Below are 16,591 nucleotides of genomic sequence, written 5' to 3' on the forward strand. Positions count from 1 at the left end.
CCTTCTTCTAAGTCTCTTCCAGGGAGACAAACCCTCTGGACAGAAGGCCTAGCACTTCCTCTGTCAATTCAGATTCTCAACAGCTAATGCCTGTCTCCCCAACCAACAGCCAGAGCAAGCCTCTTTTTCAGGCAACATCCTGTTTTCAATCTACAGGCAATATCTTCAAATTTTAGACTTGCTTTCTCAAAACAAATATCTTTATCATCTCTTGAAGACTGGTCAGCTTATTTCCTCTTAATTATTTAAATAATGCAACACACAGCACGTGAAACTACACTTAACATGGGGGTGGGGTGAGGACAGTGCCAAGGTCTGAAAGTGGAAATCAAAGACTGTTTTTAATATGCAAAATTTCAGACGAAGGGGTTGGGAGGCCGGTGCTGTGGTAATTCAAGGTAAGCCATTGCCTATGGCACTGGCATCCTATATAGGTGCTGGTTCGAATCCCACCTACTGTACTCCTGATCCAGCTCCCTGATAATGGCTTGAGAAGGCAGTGGAGGATGGCCCAAGTGACTGGGTCCCTGAATCCACAGAGAAGACCTGGAAGAAGCTGCTGGCTCCTGGCTTTGGATTGGCCCATTCAGGGGTTCAACCAGTAGATTGAGGGTCTTTCTGTCTAACTCTGCCTTTCAAATTTAAAAAAAGTATAGGGTTAGAAGGAATTTCAGAAACTTTGGGTTCCATTGTGTGCTCCACCGCTCTCCCCAGAGACACCAAGCAAAGGCACAACTGGCTCTTGGTGGCTTGACTTTGGACTTAAGCTCCACTTTGAGTCTGGAATCTGATAGTCTCAATCCAAGGAGCTCACCTGTCTGACCCAGCACAAAGCAGGCTCATTTTAACAGACTATCCTGTCATTGCTGTACTTCTGTATTTCTTGGGGTTCTTGATGCTACAGTGACTCAAGGAAAACAAGAGCCTGCAATCTAACTGTAGGACTGTTACAGGTTTCATGTCTCCACTTGGAAATTTAACAGTTGAATCCAGGGCTGCCTGCTTTTATAAACTGTGAATCTTAGATTTTGGTTGAGCTCAAAATCCTAATGGCCCTATCTTAAAGTCACACAGAAATTAAATAAAAATTTCTTGCTCAAATGTGTTGTATTTTTGGGTTTTTCCTATGACTTGGGCCTCTTTGGAATCTCCAACATTAAAAGTAATTGGCTTTTAGGCAAAGTGAAATTTATGTCCCTTTGAACCCCAAAACACAAGCTGTTGATGGGAACCTTAACTTAAATAGAAGCTGAAATCACCAGTCTTTCTCAACTTGTAATATTGGTCAAGTTTCACAGGGCCTAGCCATCCAAATATACAGCCACTGTATCCTTAGCAAATCTTCTCCTACCCCACCTCCTGCCCGGATACTTGAGCTGAACCTGACATTAATACATCCAGATCTAACGACTGTGCCACAAGTATAATCAGCATCCTTGTTCCCATGTATCCTTGCACTGTGGCTCTGACAGTACACTGTCTCATACTTCACCTTGCCAGGCTCATCCAGTTGCCCAGCGCTGTCTACACAAGGTCCCCACTTGTCAAACGGCTCCTGAAGCTTCCTATTGAAATGCTTTCTGATACAAGTAAGCACAAAGCAGTAAGGAAAACTCAGTCTCAACCTCTTCCCCATACTCATGCGCCTTGCACAGCAGCACCTCCTGGGGAGAGGTGACTGTGCTAACAGAATGAGAACGCCCAGTGGTCCTGTGCTAACTTCCGCTGTTCTACTCCTGGTTAGGAGGCAGGTATTCTTTTCTTCCATAAATTACTCCTTAAGAAATACTGAATGGCAATCATGTTCTTTACTAGCGATTTTCAAATTTACTACCTTCGAAAAACATCTACACCTTCTACCACTAAGAAATCATGCAAGAAGGAGCTGGTGTTATGGCACACCAGCTGAGCTGCAGCTTGGGATGATGGCAACCCATTTAGGAGTGCCAGTTCAAGTCCCAGATGTTCCACTTCAGTTCAGCTCCTTGCTCATGCAACTGAGAAGATAGCAGATGATGGTCCAAGTGGTTGAGTCCCTGCCACACGTCTGGGAGCCGTGGATGGAGTTCCTGACTCCTGGCTTTGGCCTGCCCAGACCTGCCTTTGTACCCATTTGACGATCAATCCAATTGATGAAAGATCTCTCTCTCTCTCTTTCTCCTTCTCTCTCTCTGTTGTTCTGCCTTTCAAACAAATTAATACATCTTTAAGAACTCAGACAGAGGTGGGTGTTGTGGTGCAGCGCTTTAAGCCATCCCCTGCAGTGCAGGCATGCCATATCAGAGTGCTGGTTGGGTGCTCACTATTCCACTTCCCACCCAGTCTCCTCTCAGTGAACCTGGGAGGCAGCAGATGATGGCTCAAGTGGCTGAGTTTCTGACACCCACATGAAGTTCCCGGCTCCTGGCTTCAGCCTAGGCCACCCCATCTATTGTCACCATTTTGCAAATAAACAAATCTTAGAGAAAAGAATTCAGATAAAAATAATTTCTATTTTGACTCTTGAGTTAGGTAGAATATTCTCTAAAATGCAGTTTACTGTAGACTAGAATATTATCTAGAGCTAGCAGAAGAAAAAAAAAAGTACAATGGTGGATGTGGGCAGATGGCACGCCAGCTGAAATCCCTACCTGGAATGCCAGAATCCTGCATCAGAATCTGCATTGTGTCCTGGTTGCTCTCCTGATCCAGCATCCTGCTAATGGGAACCCCACTGGCAGCAGATGAGAGCTCAAGGGCTTGGGTCCCTGCCTTCAACGTGGCAGTTTCCAGCTCCCAGCTCAGCCTGGTCCAGCAGTAGTGGCTGCAGGCATTTGGGGGAGTTAAGCAGTAGATGGATGATCTTTCTCCACCTGTCTGTCTCTGTTTTCTCCCTTGCCTTTCAAATGCAGTGAAAATAAATAAGCAAGTTATGGGGAAAACCTCACATTGAAATACTGTTGACTTGTTTCTGTTTAAAAGAAGGTCTCCATCATGCCATGCCACCAGTGTCTTCTGCCTTGATGGGCACTAGTTTCTTACAAAAAGACAGGGGGTGAGTAAAGAATTCCAAGTCATTAGTGGTGGAGGGATGGGTATAAACTGATGGTGATGCTAGAAGCAACAAGGGGGTGGCAAAAGCAGCTCTGAGAGATGGGAAGACATGCTGCAAGCTCACAGTGGTATTTTCCAGTGTGTTACCCTGGAAATTACATCTGATAGATAGAATATTTATGACCTTCAGAGACAAGCTGAAAAGCTAGGGAGGAAGTCTCCATTTTTTTCTCACCCCACATCAGTCAATGAGTGAAAAATGGGGTGAATACTTTTCCTTCTCAGTGGTTCTGGGTCCCTGTGTATAAAACAGGTAACAAATCAAACCAAACTAAACAACTACCTGTCATACTCAGACCAGGTGATATGACATAAATGTTATGTAATAAAAATCTGAAGCTCACAAAACTTACTTAAGGGTAATAACTTCCCTTGTATACAGCTCCTTATATTATAAAAGCCATTTAATAAAAACAGTCTCATTTGAATGAGCATCAACAGCTCTGAGAAACAGAAAAGCATCATTTCCATTTTCCAGCTAAGACTTACAGTGAGGAATGGGCTTAGGCAAAGGCACATGACTCATGGACAAAGGTGCTGGAGTTAGCACCAGGTCTCTGAGGTATTTCCAGGGCACCCCACTCTACCCAGGGTAACCTACTTGCAGCTACAATCCAAACCACCTTTATTTTGTGAACATTTCAAATTCTAATTCCCTCTGCACAAACACCTTGCACAGAGGCTTTGGTGTTTCCCAGGACCTAGCACACATGGGCTGGGTTCTCAGCCAAGGTGACAGGGGGTGGGCTCCATGGACAGAGGTGCCTGCCATCTGCACCACCAGACACACACAGCACACAACGTGCCCAGATGGGGCCCAGCAGGAGAACTTGTGGCTTGGTCTAAATGGGCTGTTTCTTCACCGGGAGCTGCTCTTCACCCCTGGCAACTGAATGAAGAATGACCGCTGACAACTGATCTGATCCAAAGTCAACAGAAGACTTACCATGCGGCTCTGGCTGACATCTGCTGCCAGATGGCCTTGTGCTATTCCGGCAATTAGCAAGACACCCGGGGAAACTACAACGTGAATATCTTCTGAACTAAAGGTCGTCAAACACCAAGTGTAACTTTAAAAAAATCCACTAAGAAGCTCATGCTTTCTTGCAGAATGCATTTACTGAAAAACAGGAAGAATATAGCAGGTACACACACACACACATCACCATCACACCATCACACCAGACCACACCACACCACACCTTGTACCTCTTGAATTATTTGGGTGCCAAAGTCAGTGTTCAGGAGGCTGTGAACAGCCTGCAGTTACTGGTGCCACAGAACACACAGTCTCAGCTCACAGGCCTGGGAAACCACAAGCAGAGAATGAGACAGGGTGCTCACTTTTGACGGTGGCTGAATTTTAATCTCCTGGGAGTCAGACGCCGAGTCGGACTTGGTGCCTCCAGAGTTGGGTTTCTCTTTTTTCCTCTTCTGTTTTTTCTTCTTCTTTTTGGCTCCCAAATCCCCTCCGGGACTCCTGCAGGAAACACAGACAGGGTCAAACAAGCTCAAAAAAAAAAAAAAAGGCACAATTCAAACCAAACCAAACCATACAACGTTCATCATTCGAAAATCCAGCGCTAGACACAGTGGGACTGCAGGCTACAGGGGGGACATAAAACACAGCTGGCTTACGAGGGCTACCGACAGGGTGGGAAAATGTCAGGGCACACTCAGGCACGCAGATATCATGTAACGGCATTGCGGATCTGCAGTCACACAGTTGGCACGCTCCTTACCCCTGTTCCACTACTCTACTTCCTTAGCACTTTAAGGGAGAAATACATTCCAAAAAGAAAAAAGAAACCCCATCGCAGACATCTCATGATATGCCAAATCACTAAGACAGAAGCAAAAGAACTGACACAATCTTGTCTGCAATATGCAATGTGCATTCTCAAAAATGCAGAGGAGGAAGTCTCTCCTAAGGCAGGCCTGCCGAGTGATAAGCAACAGGTAACTCATGTCCATTTGGAACCCTCATCATCTCCAGCTGTTACCTTCTCATGCAGGAAACCTGGGGAAAAACAGACAAAAGGAATGTACACTTTCCATCTATCGGGCTGGACCTGCTCTACCACAAAACTCCCAGCTGGTGAGCTAAAACCTGAATGTTGAGTTACTCTTGTATTACTGTCCAATACAGAAGAAAGTGATGGGGAGGGCCCAGCACGGTAGTTTAGTAGTTAAAGTCAGGGCACTGATTCATGTCCCAGCTGTTTTACTTCCCTTCCAGCTCCTTGCTCGTGGCCTGGGAAAGCAGTCAAGGATGGCCCAAAGCCTTGGGACCCTGTATCTGTGTGGGAGACCTGGAAGAAGCAACTGGCTCCTGGCTTTGGCTCAGATTAACTCTGCCACTGCAGCCATTTAAGGAATGAACTAGCAGATGAAAGATCTTTCTCTCTGTCTCTATTCTCTCTGACTTTCCAACAGAAATAAATTAATCTTAAAAAATAAAAGTAACAGGGAAAATTTGGCCTATCGTTATGTTCTAAGTCAATCATATTTACCTCTCCGATTTTCTTCTTAATTATTAACTTCCTAATATGCACAAGATTTCCGTATTAATTAACAGCCTTATAATACTGTCCCTCGAATGCAACCCATAGTTTTTCTTGCATATATGCTTCTTAACTTGTCTTTCTTCTCAAAGTAAGTCCTCATTTTGATTACAAACAATTTTTTACATACAAAACTGCACCTTAAACCTACCATTTCGAAACTTAATTTCTCTCTTCTACTTAACTGTAGACCATGGAGTTTTCTCTGTGTTGGGATATACTGAGCTACTGCATTTCCCTTAGCACCTGGCTGGCCTGCGACTGTGCAGCTGGATAAGCTCCTACCTAACTACTCCTGCATCAAAAACCGTTCTGGTGCTTGCATCTCTGTGTACAACTATAGGCGGAAACACTAGGTCAGAAGGCCTGCAGGTGCTCAGTTTTATTAAGCGATAAAGGCTGCTTTCCCAAATATTGTACCCATTGCCACTCCACCACCGACGGAAGATCAGAGCACCTTGCTGTCCACATCCTTGCCAGAGCCGCAATTAGCTTCTTCCTCAGCCACGATCTCCTCCTGGGTGGAAACAAGCTCACGGCAGACCAGATTTTCACTTAATTAATCAGGAGTGAGGTTATAGATCTTTTAAAATGTTTATGTATTTGAAACGCAGAGAGACAGCGACAGAGACAGGCAGACATATCTCCCATTTACTGTTTCACTTCCCCAGTGCCTGCCGACAGCCAGATCTGGACCACGCTGAAGCCAGCAGCAGCCTGGGGCTCAGTCAGGCTATCACCCAATGACTCCCAGGGTATGCCATTTATTAAATATTTCCTTCCGGCATTTAACCTCATTGAATCCTCACAACAGCCTGAAGGGGCAGAGGCTCCTTTATGGCTTATGATTCATCGCCTAGCTGGTTATCTTTTATTTAGGCTGTAAATTGTTCATCCAGTTTATTTTTTATCCTTCAGTTTTACTTCCTGTAGTCCAACATCTTAAAAAGTTCCCCTGTGGTTTCTTGGCTTTTAAATCTTGCTTACAAAGGTCACTCCAATTCCAAAAGTACACTTCTGTCCTTCTCTGCTTCCCCCCATCGCCCCTCCCCCAGAATTTTAATGGCTTTTGGGAAATAAAAGTTAAATTAGTTTTCTAACTCAATTGGTAGTAGATAAGTACAATGTAATGTACCATGCCTCCTCTTTTCAAAAATACATAATAAACACAGGGAAGTTTTACTGTAATTAATTCAGTGCCAGACTGTATTGCCCAAAGACTGACAAGCAGATGGAGTGAGAAAGGACACATCCCTACTTACTGGCTACGCATATACCCACTGGACAATCAGTTTTCTTTTTTGAGGGGGGAGGTGTGGTTTAAAACCATTGTTTCCACACTAATATCATCATTTTGACCCTTGGAGCATGCCTCACATAGGGGACTGGGATGGGTGGGAAGCTGGGTGGGGCATCTCCCTTTGTTTCTCCCCTGAACCCAGATACAGGGGAAAAAAACGATGAAAATATATTGGAAATCAGTTTTCAAACCTGTGCATGAGTTCTTCTTGCGTTAGGGTCTGCTCCCTTCTCTTTTGATCAGGGAGTGGGAGGGCAGTGACTGGCCTTCCCCTGTGCACAGCAGAAGTGACTTCCCAGTCAGGAGTCCCCAATGAGGTCTGGCCGCCCTGAGGCCTCCAGCCCCATGGGCAGGCCCCCAGAGGGGTGCAACTGAATTTGACAGCTGCAGAGCGAACTGCCACTGAGACAGAAGAGGCAAATCTGCAAGTGACAGGACAGCAGCCCCTGGTGTGACTGCAACAGTCTAGGAGATTCCCCAAGTGTCTATCTACTTTCGCCAACTTCCTGTCCCACCAAAGCTGGAAGCACAGTAAGTGATCCTTGTTTTAATTTCACTATAGTAATGAGTGCTGAGACAGAAATATGGTATCTGAAAGTGAATAACAACCCAAGTAGAAGGCCCTGGTTGTATGATGGCTCAGACAGGGCTCAGACAGGGAACAAGACCTTTGCAGACGACTGACATAAAGAAAAACAAAACAGGTGCATAGAAGACAGAAAAAGATGCCTCTGACGCAGGAGAGGAATAGTTATAAAATTAACACCAAGATGCACCTGGCGTTGTGGTGCAGGGGGAGCTAAACTGCCACGTGACATGGGTCCAGCATGCCCTAGCAGAATTCTGGTTCAAGTTTCCATTGCTTCCTGTTAGATTCCCTGGGAAAGCAGCAGAATACAACTCAGGTCATTAGGCCCTTGCACATGGGAGACACCAAAGAAGCTCCTGGCTTGGGGCTGACCCAGCTCCATTATTGCAGCTATCTGGTTAAGTAAACCAGCAGACAGAAGATCTCTCTGCCTCTCTCTGTAACTCTGCCTTTTAAACAATAAAGTAACCTTAAAAAGAAGAAGAAGGAAAAAAAAGACAGTAAGCCTAAATGAATTTGATGATTAACTCAAAAGGTTTCTGGAAAAAGTGTTGAAAACGTTGGCCACTCCTAGCTGCCCACAACAGAGTGAGAAACAGATTGATTAGACAACAAGGATTTTAGGTTCTGAGCAGAATTTACACAACCTACAAACCTGGCCCAGAGTTGTCAGATTCAAAACCAAAACTGCTTCTGGTTTTGAGCTTCTCCAGAGAACAGAGGATTAGCATATTAAGAAATGGCCTCAGGACACAAAAAGAAGCAACAGTCAAATCCAGGTGTGGCTGTCAGACCTTCTGTTAAGCCTTCAAGAAGATCTTAGGGCCCCTTTAACAAAGGCCTGAGTTCCCAAAAGATGTGCCTCGAGGGTCTTCCCTTTATCAACAGGGCTCCTAAGAATCTTAATTATGTCGATTACACAACTGCCTAAAGAAAGCCCAGCCAAGAGGAGAAAGTTTCCGCTAAAGACTCCCAGGTATGACTTTTGTCTAGTGAGTGATTATGAAGTAAAAGCCAGGAAGCCCATGGCATTCATTCATTCATCCATCTTGGAAAGACAGAGACACACAGGATTTTCTACCTGCTGATTTGCTCTCTGCAGGCCTGCAGCAGCCAGGGTGAAGCCAGGCTGGAACCAGGAGCCCCATCTTCTTGAGCATCACCTGCTGTTTCTAGGATGTACATCATCGGAAAGCTGGGACTGGAAGCAGGTGCTGAGAGTCAAACCCAGGAACTCCAACACAGGATGCTAGCGAAATGCCGTCCCTAAGTTAGGTCCCACGGGCAATGACATGTTTCAATGCATTGCAATGGCTTGAACATGATGGAGTAGAACAAAACAAGAAGAGTCCAGGTCCCCCTCCTGCTGTGAACAGGTAGGAATCAGGCAGAAAGAAAGTCCTTCAGACACAGAGCTGGTTTTCTTCAAGCAGGATCACCCCGAGGGCAGCACTGATTGATCACAACACAGAAGCAAGAATCAGAAGGACAACTTTGCAAGAGCGGATTGAGCAGCAGGATTCAGAGCCGCCATGGACACTGGCTGCTGTGTGCTCTTCTGTCCCTCTGTCAGGGCAGTGCTTGCAGGGGCCACCTTAGGCCTATCTGTATGATAGCACGGAGTAGATGACTCACCACAGATGTTCACATGGAGAACAAGTGACCATGAGCAGCCTCCTCCACGCCACACTGGCTTGAACCACTGGTTTCTGAGCTTTGAACCCAGAGCCAGATACCTAAGCCCTAATAGGATGTAACCCAGGGGCTGTCTTAGGAAGGCACAGCATGTTCTGCAATGTAGGAGAATGGAAGCCATTTTTAAGCCAGAAAATGAGCTGTGGTGATTTTCAATATGTTCGCTAAATTGTTCTACAGGTTTATTTATTTTGAAATGCAGGGTGATCAAGAGGAGGGAGAATCAGAAAGAGAGATCTTTCACAGGCAAAATAATTAGGGCTGGGCTACGCTGATGCCAGGAGCCCGGAACTTCAGTTGGGTCTCTCACAGGGACAGGGATCCAACTCTTTGAGTGGTCACCTAAACAACAGTATTTTGGTGTTCTTAGCACACTATAACTCAGTTTTGTAACTGCTACAAAGGGCCAGCCCTATTGCCCAATATCCAAATGACAGAGGGTCAACTTTTTTCAAGCACATGTTTATGTATCAAACTAACTCATTAAAAAATTTGTAAATAAATAAGTAATACAGGTTTAATCACTGCTTGGGACATCTGCATCCCACGTCAGGGTGCTAGTTCAAGTCTTGGCTGCTCAGCCTGGCTCTGACTCAGGTTGCTGGGAGGCAGTAGACGATAGCCCAAGTACTTGGGGCATCGTTACTCATGTGGAAGACCTTGAGTTCCTGGTTCCAGGGTTGGCTTTTGTGGAGGTGCCAGCAAATGAAATATATCTATTTCTCTGCTATCACTCTTCAGCTATTTTGTCTGCTTGTTAATGAAAAGGAGCCCAACCGGTAAAGGCCACTGAGAGTCTTCTTTAAAATGGAAATTTAAATTCAATGGGTAATTCATTCCTTTGTGAAGTCAAAATATGAAAGATATGTCTGACAGTAAAACTGTATAAGAAACAAATACTGGAGCTATAGATTTCGATTTCCTTGTTCCTAGTCCTAAAATAGAAGTGTGCTCATTTTTACATTAAGACCTTGTGAAGAGGTACTCTAGTGGCTTAAAAAATAGTAATGCATTTCTATCCCAAAAATGAGCAGCTCATTTCCATTAGCAGAATCTAATTTGTACTATCATGATGTTTTTATTTAAAATCATTTGGTGACTAAGAGTGCCTGAAATATCTGACTAGCAACTGGGCTTAAATAAACCTATCAAGGCCAGGTATGGAAGCTAGAAATACACTGTGGCTATGTATTGTTTTGTAAGTTCTCTGATTTGGGAGTAGGAATATTTTAGGTGTTCCTCCCTCAATGGTCCCATGGCTGGTAGCTTTGAAGTAGTACACTTGTAGCAGAGTGTGTGTGTGTGCGTGTGTGTGTGTTTTACAGAAAAATTTACTCACAGTTTCTAATGCTCTACACTAGTTGATGTTAATCACAAATGTCTGATCAGTGAAGCAAGTATTTGGTACAGTTGTTAACATATTGCTTAAGACACGCTCATCCTCCAATACCTGGAAATAAACTGCACCCTCCCAACCTTCTCAACCCTAAAACAAGAAGGTGCTGTTTCTCCATTTCTAGAATTCTTAAGGGAATTAGCAGCCAAGAGTAAGTGCCCATTCCCCACTGTTTTCCCAGGAACATTAGCACGATCAGAAGTGGTGCAGCTGGGACTTGAACTGGTGTCCATATGGGTGGGATACAAGTGCTGCAGGTAGTGGCACTATCTGCCAAGCCACAGCCTTGGGCCTCAAGGAGATTCTTCTGGGAAATTCTAAGAAGAAACGCCACCTTGGGGTCTCAGTGCCTGAGATCAGGTGGATGATGGCTGAGCTGCAGAAATCACTTGTGATTCCCGCGTCTCTGAAGAACACAACTTCCATTTCTCTCTTTCCCAAGATGTGTAACAAAAGCTGTGTCTCCAGAGAATCTTTGGCGTATTCAAACCTCAAGAAGAAACCAATGAACTTCTCAGCCAAGGAAATGTCAAATTTTTCATACACACATACAATAAGTACCTCTGCGGGAGTATTCATGGAATGTGTGCACAGAGTTTAATGGACTAATCCGATGGGATATGAGCAGAGCCATGTAACATTTTCCAGCTGGGCTGGGACAAAGTCCTCAGAAATCCATCCCTTCTCCCTGAACTCGCGGCTACACATTTCCTAGCTCCCTTGCAATGACCCTTGGCCACCGACTAGGGCACAGCAGTGAATCTGGGAGGATGTGATTGCGTGCTGCTGCTTCCTGCTGGTCCCGAGACCCTCCAGGATGGAATTCTCTGGACCCTGTGCTGACAGGACTTCCATGCAGGTGAACTGCTAGTGGCAGTAGGGGACTACTGGCCTGCAAAGGTGACATAAGGTCTACAAATTCACTTGTCTTGGCCCTGTCAAGGCAACCACAAACAGGACTAAAAATTTAGTAAATTGGGTCTGGTGTTGTGGTGTAGCACATAAAGCAGCCACCTACAGCCCAGCATCACATATGGGCACTGGTTTGAGACCCACTGTTCCATTTCCAATCTAGCTCCCAGATAATGTACCTGGGAAAGCAGCGGAGGATGGCCTGTGTTTGAGTCTCTGTGCCCACACGGGAGGCCTGGAAGAAGCTGCTGGCTCCTGATTCAGACTGGCCCAGCCCTGGCCAACATGGTCATTTGGAAGAATGAATCAGTGGATGGAAGATACTTCCCCTGCCCTTCTCTCACACACACATACACACATATGCTCTGCCTTTCAAACAGATAAATAAGTCTTTTTTTTAAAGGTTCAGTATAAGTTGATAGTTTTATATGGCTATTAAGGTCCAAATGGTTTGGGAGGATGGCGGAGCCACATGAAGAAGTGTGGTTGGTGAACAGCAGTGGGAAGGAGCGCCTCCCTGGGCTCCACCTGAACACCTGCCCAGAACTGTGACATGAGCAAGGAGTGCACAGACACTGAGTTGGAGCAATTTTCGTGACAGTCCAGTCATTATGCTAGCTTGCTTATTATACCCAACACATTAGCAGAAAAGTAAAACATTTAATGACAAAGTGACTATAAACAAAATTTTAAACTACAGATTGAAGCAAGATACCAATAACCTATGACAAAGACTTAGTAGCCAGGAGACACAAATGAGCTCATGTCCCCTTCATATTTTGTTTCCAGTACAACACAGAGATAAGATGCAATTTACTAGAAAGGAGTATAGGCCTTTGCTAGAGTCTGGCCACACAGTTTAAATCCTAGCTTCCCAGCTGTGTGATTTTTTTTTTTTTAATGTTTATTTAAAAATTTTTCACCTACATGAAAGTGACAGAGAGAGGGATCGCTCTGCTGTTTATTCTCCGAATGCCTGCACAGTCAGATCAGGGCGAGGCTGAAGCTTGGAGCTGGAATTCCAGCTGGACCTTCCCCAGTGGGGGGCCACTGCCCACAGCCTTCCTGGTACTCCAGCAGGAATCCAGCCCGCAAGCAGGGTGACTGGGACCCACACCACAGTCTGCTAGGGGATGCAGGTGTTATGAAAGAAGCCATTTCATCTGCTGCACCATGATGCCTGCCCCAATTTTCTGAGTGTATTACTTAACTTCTGAACTTCTGTCTCCAGAAAAGATAAAATTCTTCCAAAAATGCTATCATAAAAACCATAAGCACAAAGTGAGTTCATACACAGAACTTAGGATAAGAGCGGGCACATGAAAAGCAGTCAGTGTGTTAGGTAGTTTGCGATTCTCCTACTTTAAACCTCTTTCCACAAGGTATTACTATCTGAATGGCATTATTATTTGTATCCCTCCCACTGATATCCATAATCCAGGATGCTACATTGTAGTCCTAGTGCCTGAGATAGTGTCTAGCACACAAAAGGCACTCAATAGGTGTTTGCTGGATCTACGAGAGATCAATAAGGAAGTTCACCAAGAAGACAAAAGACTGACGGTATGGGCTGACAGTAAGTGCTGCACCAAAGGGGAGGCTCTGGCAGCCAAGCACCTCGGGCGCAGATGCTCCATTTGAACCCATGATGTGGAGAGCACTGTAAAGTCTACCAACACAGGAGAAACACGAGGAAAGGAAACACACACATACCTCTGGTAAATGTAACCAGCTGATCACCGGGCTGTTCAACTCAATCAGGAATTTCTGCCTGCGGTTTAAGTTCCAGAAGAATTCACACAAGTTAGCTTGGTTTTTTGTGGGGGACTCATGTGTGTGATCCCAGGATGGATTTTTACCCCCTCCTCTGTATGTGTGATGTGCCACCCAGAGTGGCATGCCGACCTTTGGCTGTCCTCATCCAGCCTCAGGGATGCCTCTTGCGAGCTGCGCTTTCAGACCCCTCCTGGGTTTGGCGGCTTCATCCGCTACTCAGCACACGCCTGCTCTTGGGATTGATACAGGAAACATCTTCAAAGTCACCTAATCGGTGGCCTGGCTGTGAGTCCTGGATGAGTCTTGGGAAGACCCACAACTTGAAGCTGTCCCCAGCAGCTTATTGCTAGGAGATACCACCATGAAGGTCAGCCAAGTGGGTGGTCACCAAGCAGCTGTTGGGTTGAGTGACTATGGCGGTGGCCAACCATTTCCATGTTCCCATGGGTGTTAGCAGTGGAGGGTAGCCGTTCACTCCAGGCCATGGCAGGACGGTCAGCCTGGGTTCATGAGGAGCCTGGGCGGACAACAAGCATGACAGCCGGCTTCTGCTTCCGACCTAACAGACCAATCCCTTTTCTTTACGCATTGGGTTTTTTCTAGACTTTTGGTTCTTTTAAAACTTGGGTATATTCTAAATATAGAAATACAGAAGGCCCTCATGGGCCTTCTCCTTCTGCAACTATTCCATCATTAATCAAACAGCTGTGCTTGCTCCATGGTAAAAACCTAATTCTGATCAGAGCTTATGTTAATTTATAGTAGAAGGTCAGTACGAAGTTTAGTTTGTATAGACCTTTCTGTGCAGATATCCCAAGATCAGAAGAAAGGAGGGAATATTTTAAAGGCTAAGGAAGGGATATTATAAATAAATATGAATTGTTCCACCAGCCACTCAACAAACTTAATAAAGGCTAAGTTTTGTGTATCTCGGGTTATGATAAGATGAAAAAAACAGAACAAGTAAATAAGATACATATTTTCTTAAATGCTTGAAGGAAGTGCCTGATGGTCCAAATGACTAAAAAAATTGCTCTTGCTTTTTCACCATCTTCTCTCACGCTCACAAAGGTTTCTCCAACAGAACAACTGATAATATAACAGCTCCTGTGTGACTTTTTCATTCCTGGGTCTTTCTGAGTTTACAAGGGAAGAGAGTTAAGAGAATGCTTTTTGCTGGCTGAGATTCACTTCAGTATGGCATTACCACTGTTACATTTAATACTTTTTTATACAATTTATTCTTTAGAATAGCTATTTTATTTGGAAGGAAGAACTCCAGAGAGAAAGGGAGAGACAGACAGAGGAGAAGAAGTCTTCCATTTACTGTTTCATTCCACAATGGCTGCCAAAGGCCCCAGCCCTGGGAGCCAAGCCAGGAGCCAGAAGCTAAGCCAGGAGATTCTTCTGGGTCTCCCACGGGGGTCAAGGGCCCAAGGATTCAGGTTATCTCTTGCTGCTTTACCAGGTACATTAGCTGGGAGCTGGATGGGACATGGAAGAGCTGCAATCCAAACCAGTTCAGTGTCTGTATGAGATGTCAGTATCACAGCAGGCAGCTTTACCTGCTATACTGCAACACTGGCCTCTACATTTAGTAACATCAATGCATTCCAGGAAAGTAAATAATTTGATGCATTTTCCACAATATATTCCTATGTATAAATTCCTTTGCATATCAAATTTCCATTTCCTTAATCAACTATCTTACTTCATTTGTACATTTATTTGGGAGGCAGAGAGACATAGAAATAGATACAGATGAAGAAAAGACAGCTCCTAGCTACTGACTCACTCTCAAAATGTTCACTGTAGTCGTGAGGCGGACTCCAGAAGCCAGGCACTTCATCCAGACTACCAACCTGGATGGCAGGAACCTCACCACAGCGGCCATGGCTGCTGCCTCCCAGGTTCCGTGCCAGCAGGAGGCTGGAACCTGCAGCAGAGAACTGAACCTAAGCACCCCGACGGGAGAGGCGGGCATCTTAGCTGATGTCTTCATCAACAAATCCAGACACTCTCCCCCAATTTTCACTTCTTACACTTTTTTAAAATCAATCTCAATGATCATGGAGCTGGCTATTTCATTACAGAAATATCCCACATTTGTATGAAATCCTTATGGCTATAGAGGGTGGCAAAACACTATGCTTCTCCACCCCCTCCCACCCTGAAAAATCTAGTAAAGAAGGGGTAAAATATGTGTGCTATCAAAGGAAGACTGCCACCTTTCACAATGACATGCATGAGGAAAAGCACCATGAGGCCGCACGAGAAGGAAGAGTGGTCGGTTCTGAAACGAAGGCTGCTCAGCGGCTGATGAGGCAAAGGTGGCCCGAGAGCTGGTGGTGCAGAATGAGAGGCTGCAGATGGCTTCGGAAAGAAAAACAAGCCAACAAGTGACAAGAGAAAAATGGCACAACTGAAGACTGGAAAAATGAGCCTGTGGTATGCACCTGAGAGGAAAGGCCAGAGAGACTAGAGAAGGAAAACAATTTCTGTGAAGAGAATCCAGGGACACAGGCCATGCTGGTGAGGCTGTACCAATGGCACCTGAGCTCAGACCTCCAAGGGCATGCACCTCCCCAGTCCTGGAAGGAGCTCAAAATCCGGGCTTCACCCTGGGCAGCCATGAGTAGAGAAAAGAAGCAAGCCAACATTGTAGAAGGCATACAAACGCCATGGCTGAGATGGGTGGCTTCAAGCTGGCCTCAGCCAGGAGAGGAAGGCAGCACCGCATTGTGTCTTTGGCTAAAAGGCGTCTCTCTTCCCTTTACTCTCAGCACGCGACAGTAACAAGTCAAACAGGAAGAACACGGGTGCTGGAAGCATAAGGCATGGCTGGTCTTGCCTGCCTCCTGCCATCCTTAAGGGAGGACCCAGCCCATGACCAAAGCAAGAACTTCTGAAATGTAAAGCTTTAGAAGCAGGCAGATCCACTAATGCAGTCTAATTCAGCAATGAACACACTCACACCAACAGAGTCACTGAGTAGTTTCAAGTTGATTCCTGTTGCATGTCCAGTAACCCTCACTTGCCTCCATGAGACTTGTCAGCTGAGACTGCACAACATTCATTAGGAAATACTCTAGGGAAGGAAAACAAGAAAAATCATGGGGAAAAAACTCCGGAAACAACCTTTTTGTCCACTAACGGGGAAGGGGAACGACAGTCATTGGATGGCCTTGTAAAACAGGATGATGTAGGAGCTGCCACCACCACAGTGTAGCAAGCTAAGCCTCCACATCAATGTTTATCCATTTTCT

General features: G+C 45.3%; 1 protein-coding gene across 1 annotated transcript in view; it reads right to left on the reverse strand.

The window, feature by feature from the left end:
- NMT2 (N-myristoyltransferase 2) overlaps positions 1-16,591 on the reverse strand; it is a 55,874-nt gene that overhangs the window by 25,650 nt on the left and 13,633 nt on the right. Inside the window, exon 2 of the mRNA XM_040967917.1 lies at positions 4,438-4,573. Within this exon, the coding sequence (XP_040823851.1) occupies positions 4,438-4,573 (136 nt within the window). The remainder of the gene's footprint in view (positions 1-4,437; positions 4,574-16,591) is intronic.

The sequence above is a fragment of the Ochotona curzoniae genome, unplaced genomic scaffold (genome assembly GCF_017591425.1).
Source record: "Ochotona curzoniae isolate NIBS_2020 unplaced genomic scaffold, NIBS_Ocur_1.0 scaffold_4683, whole genome shotgun sequence".
NCBI classification, from domain to species: Eukaryota; Metazoa; Chordata; class Mammalia; order Lagomorpha; family Ochotonidae; genus Ochotona; species Ochotona curzoniae.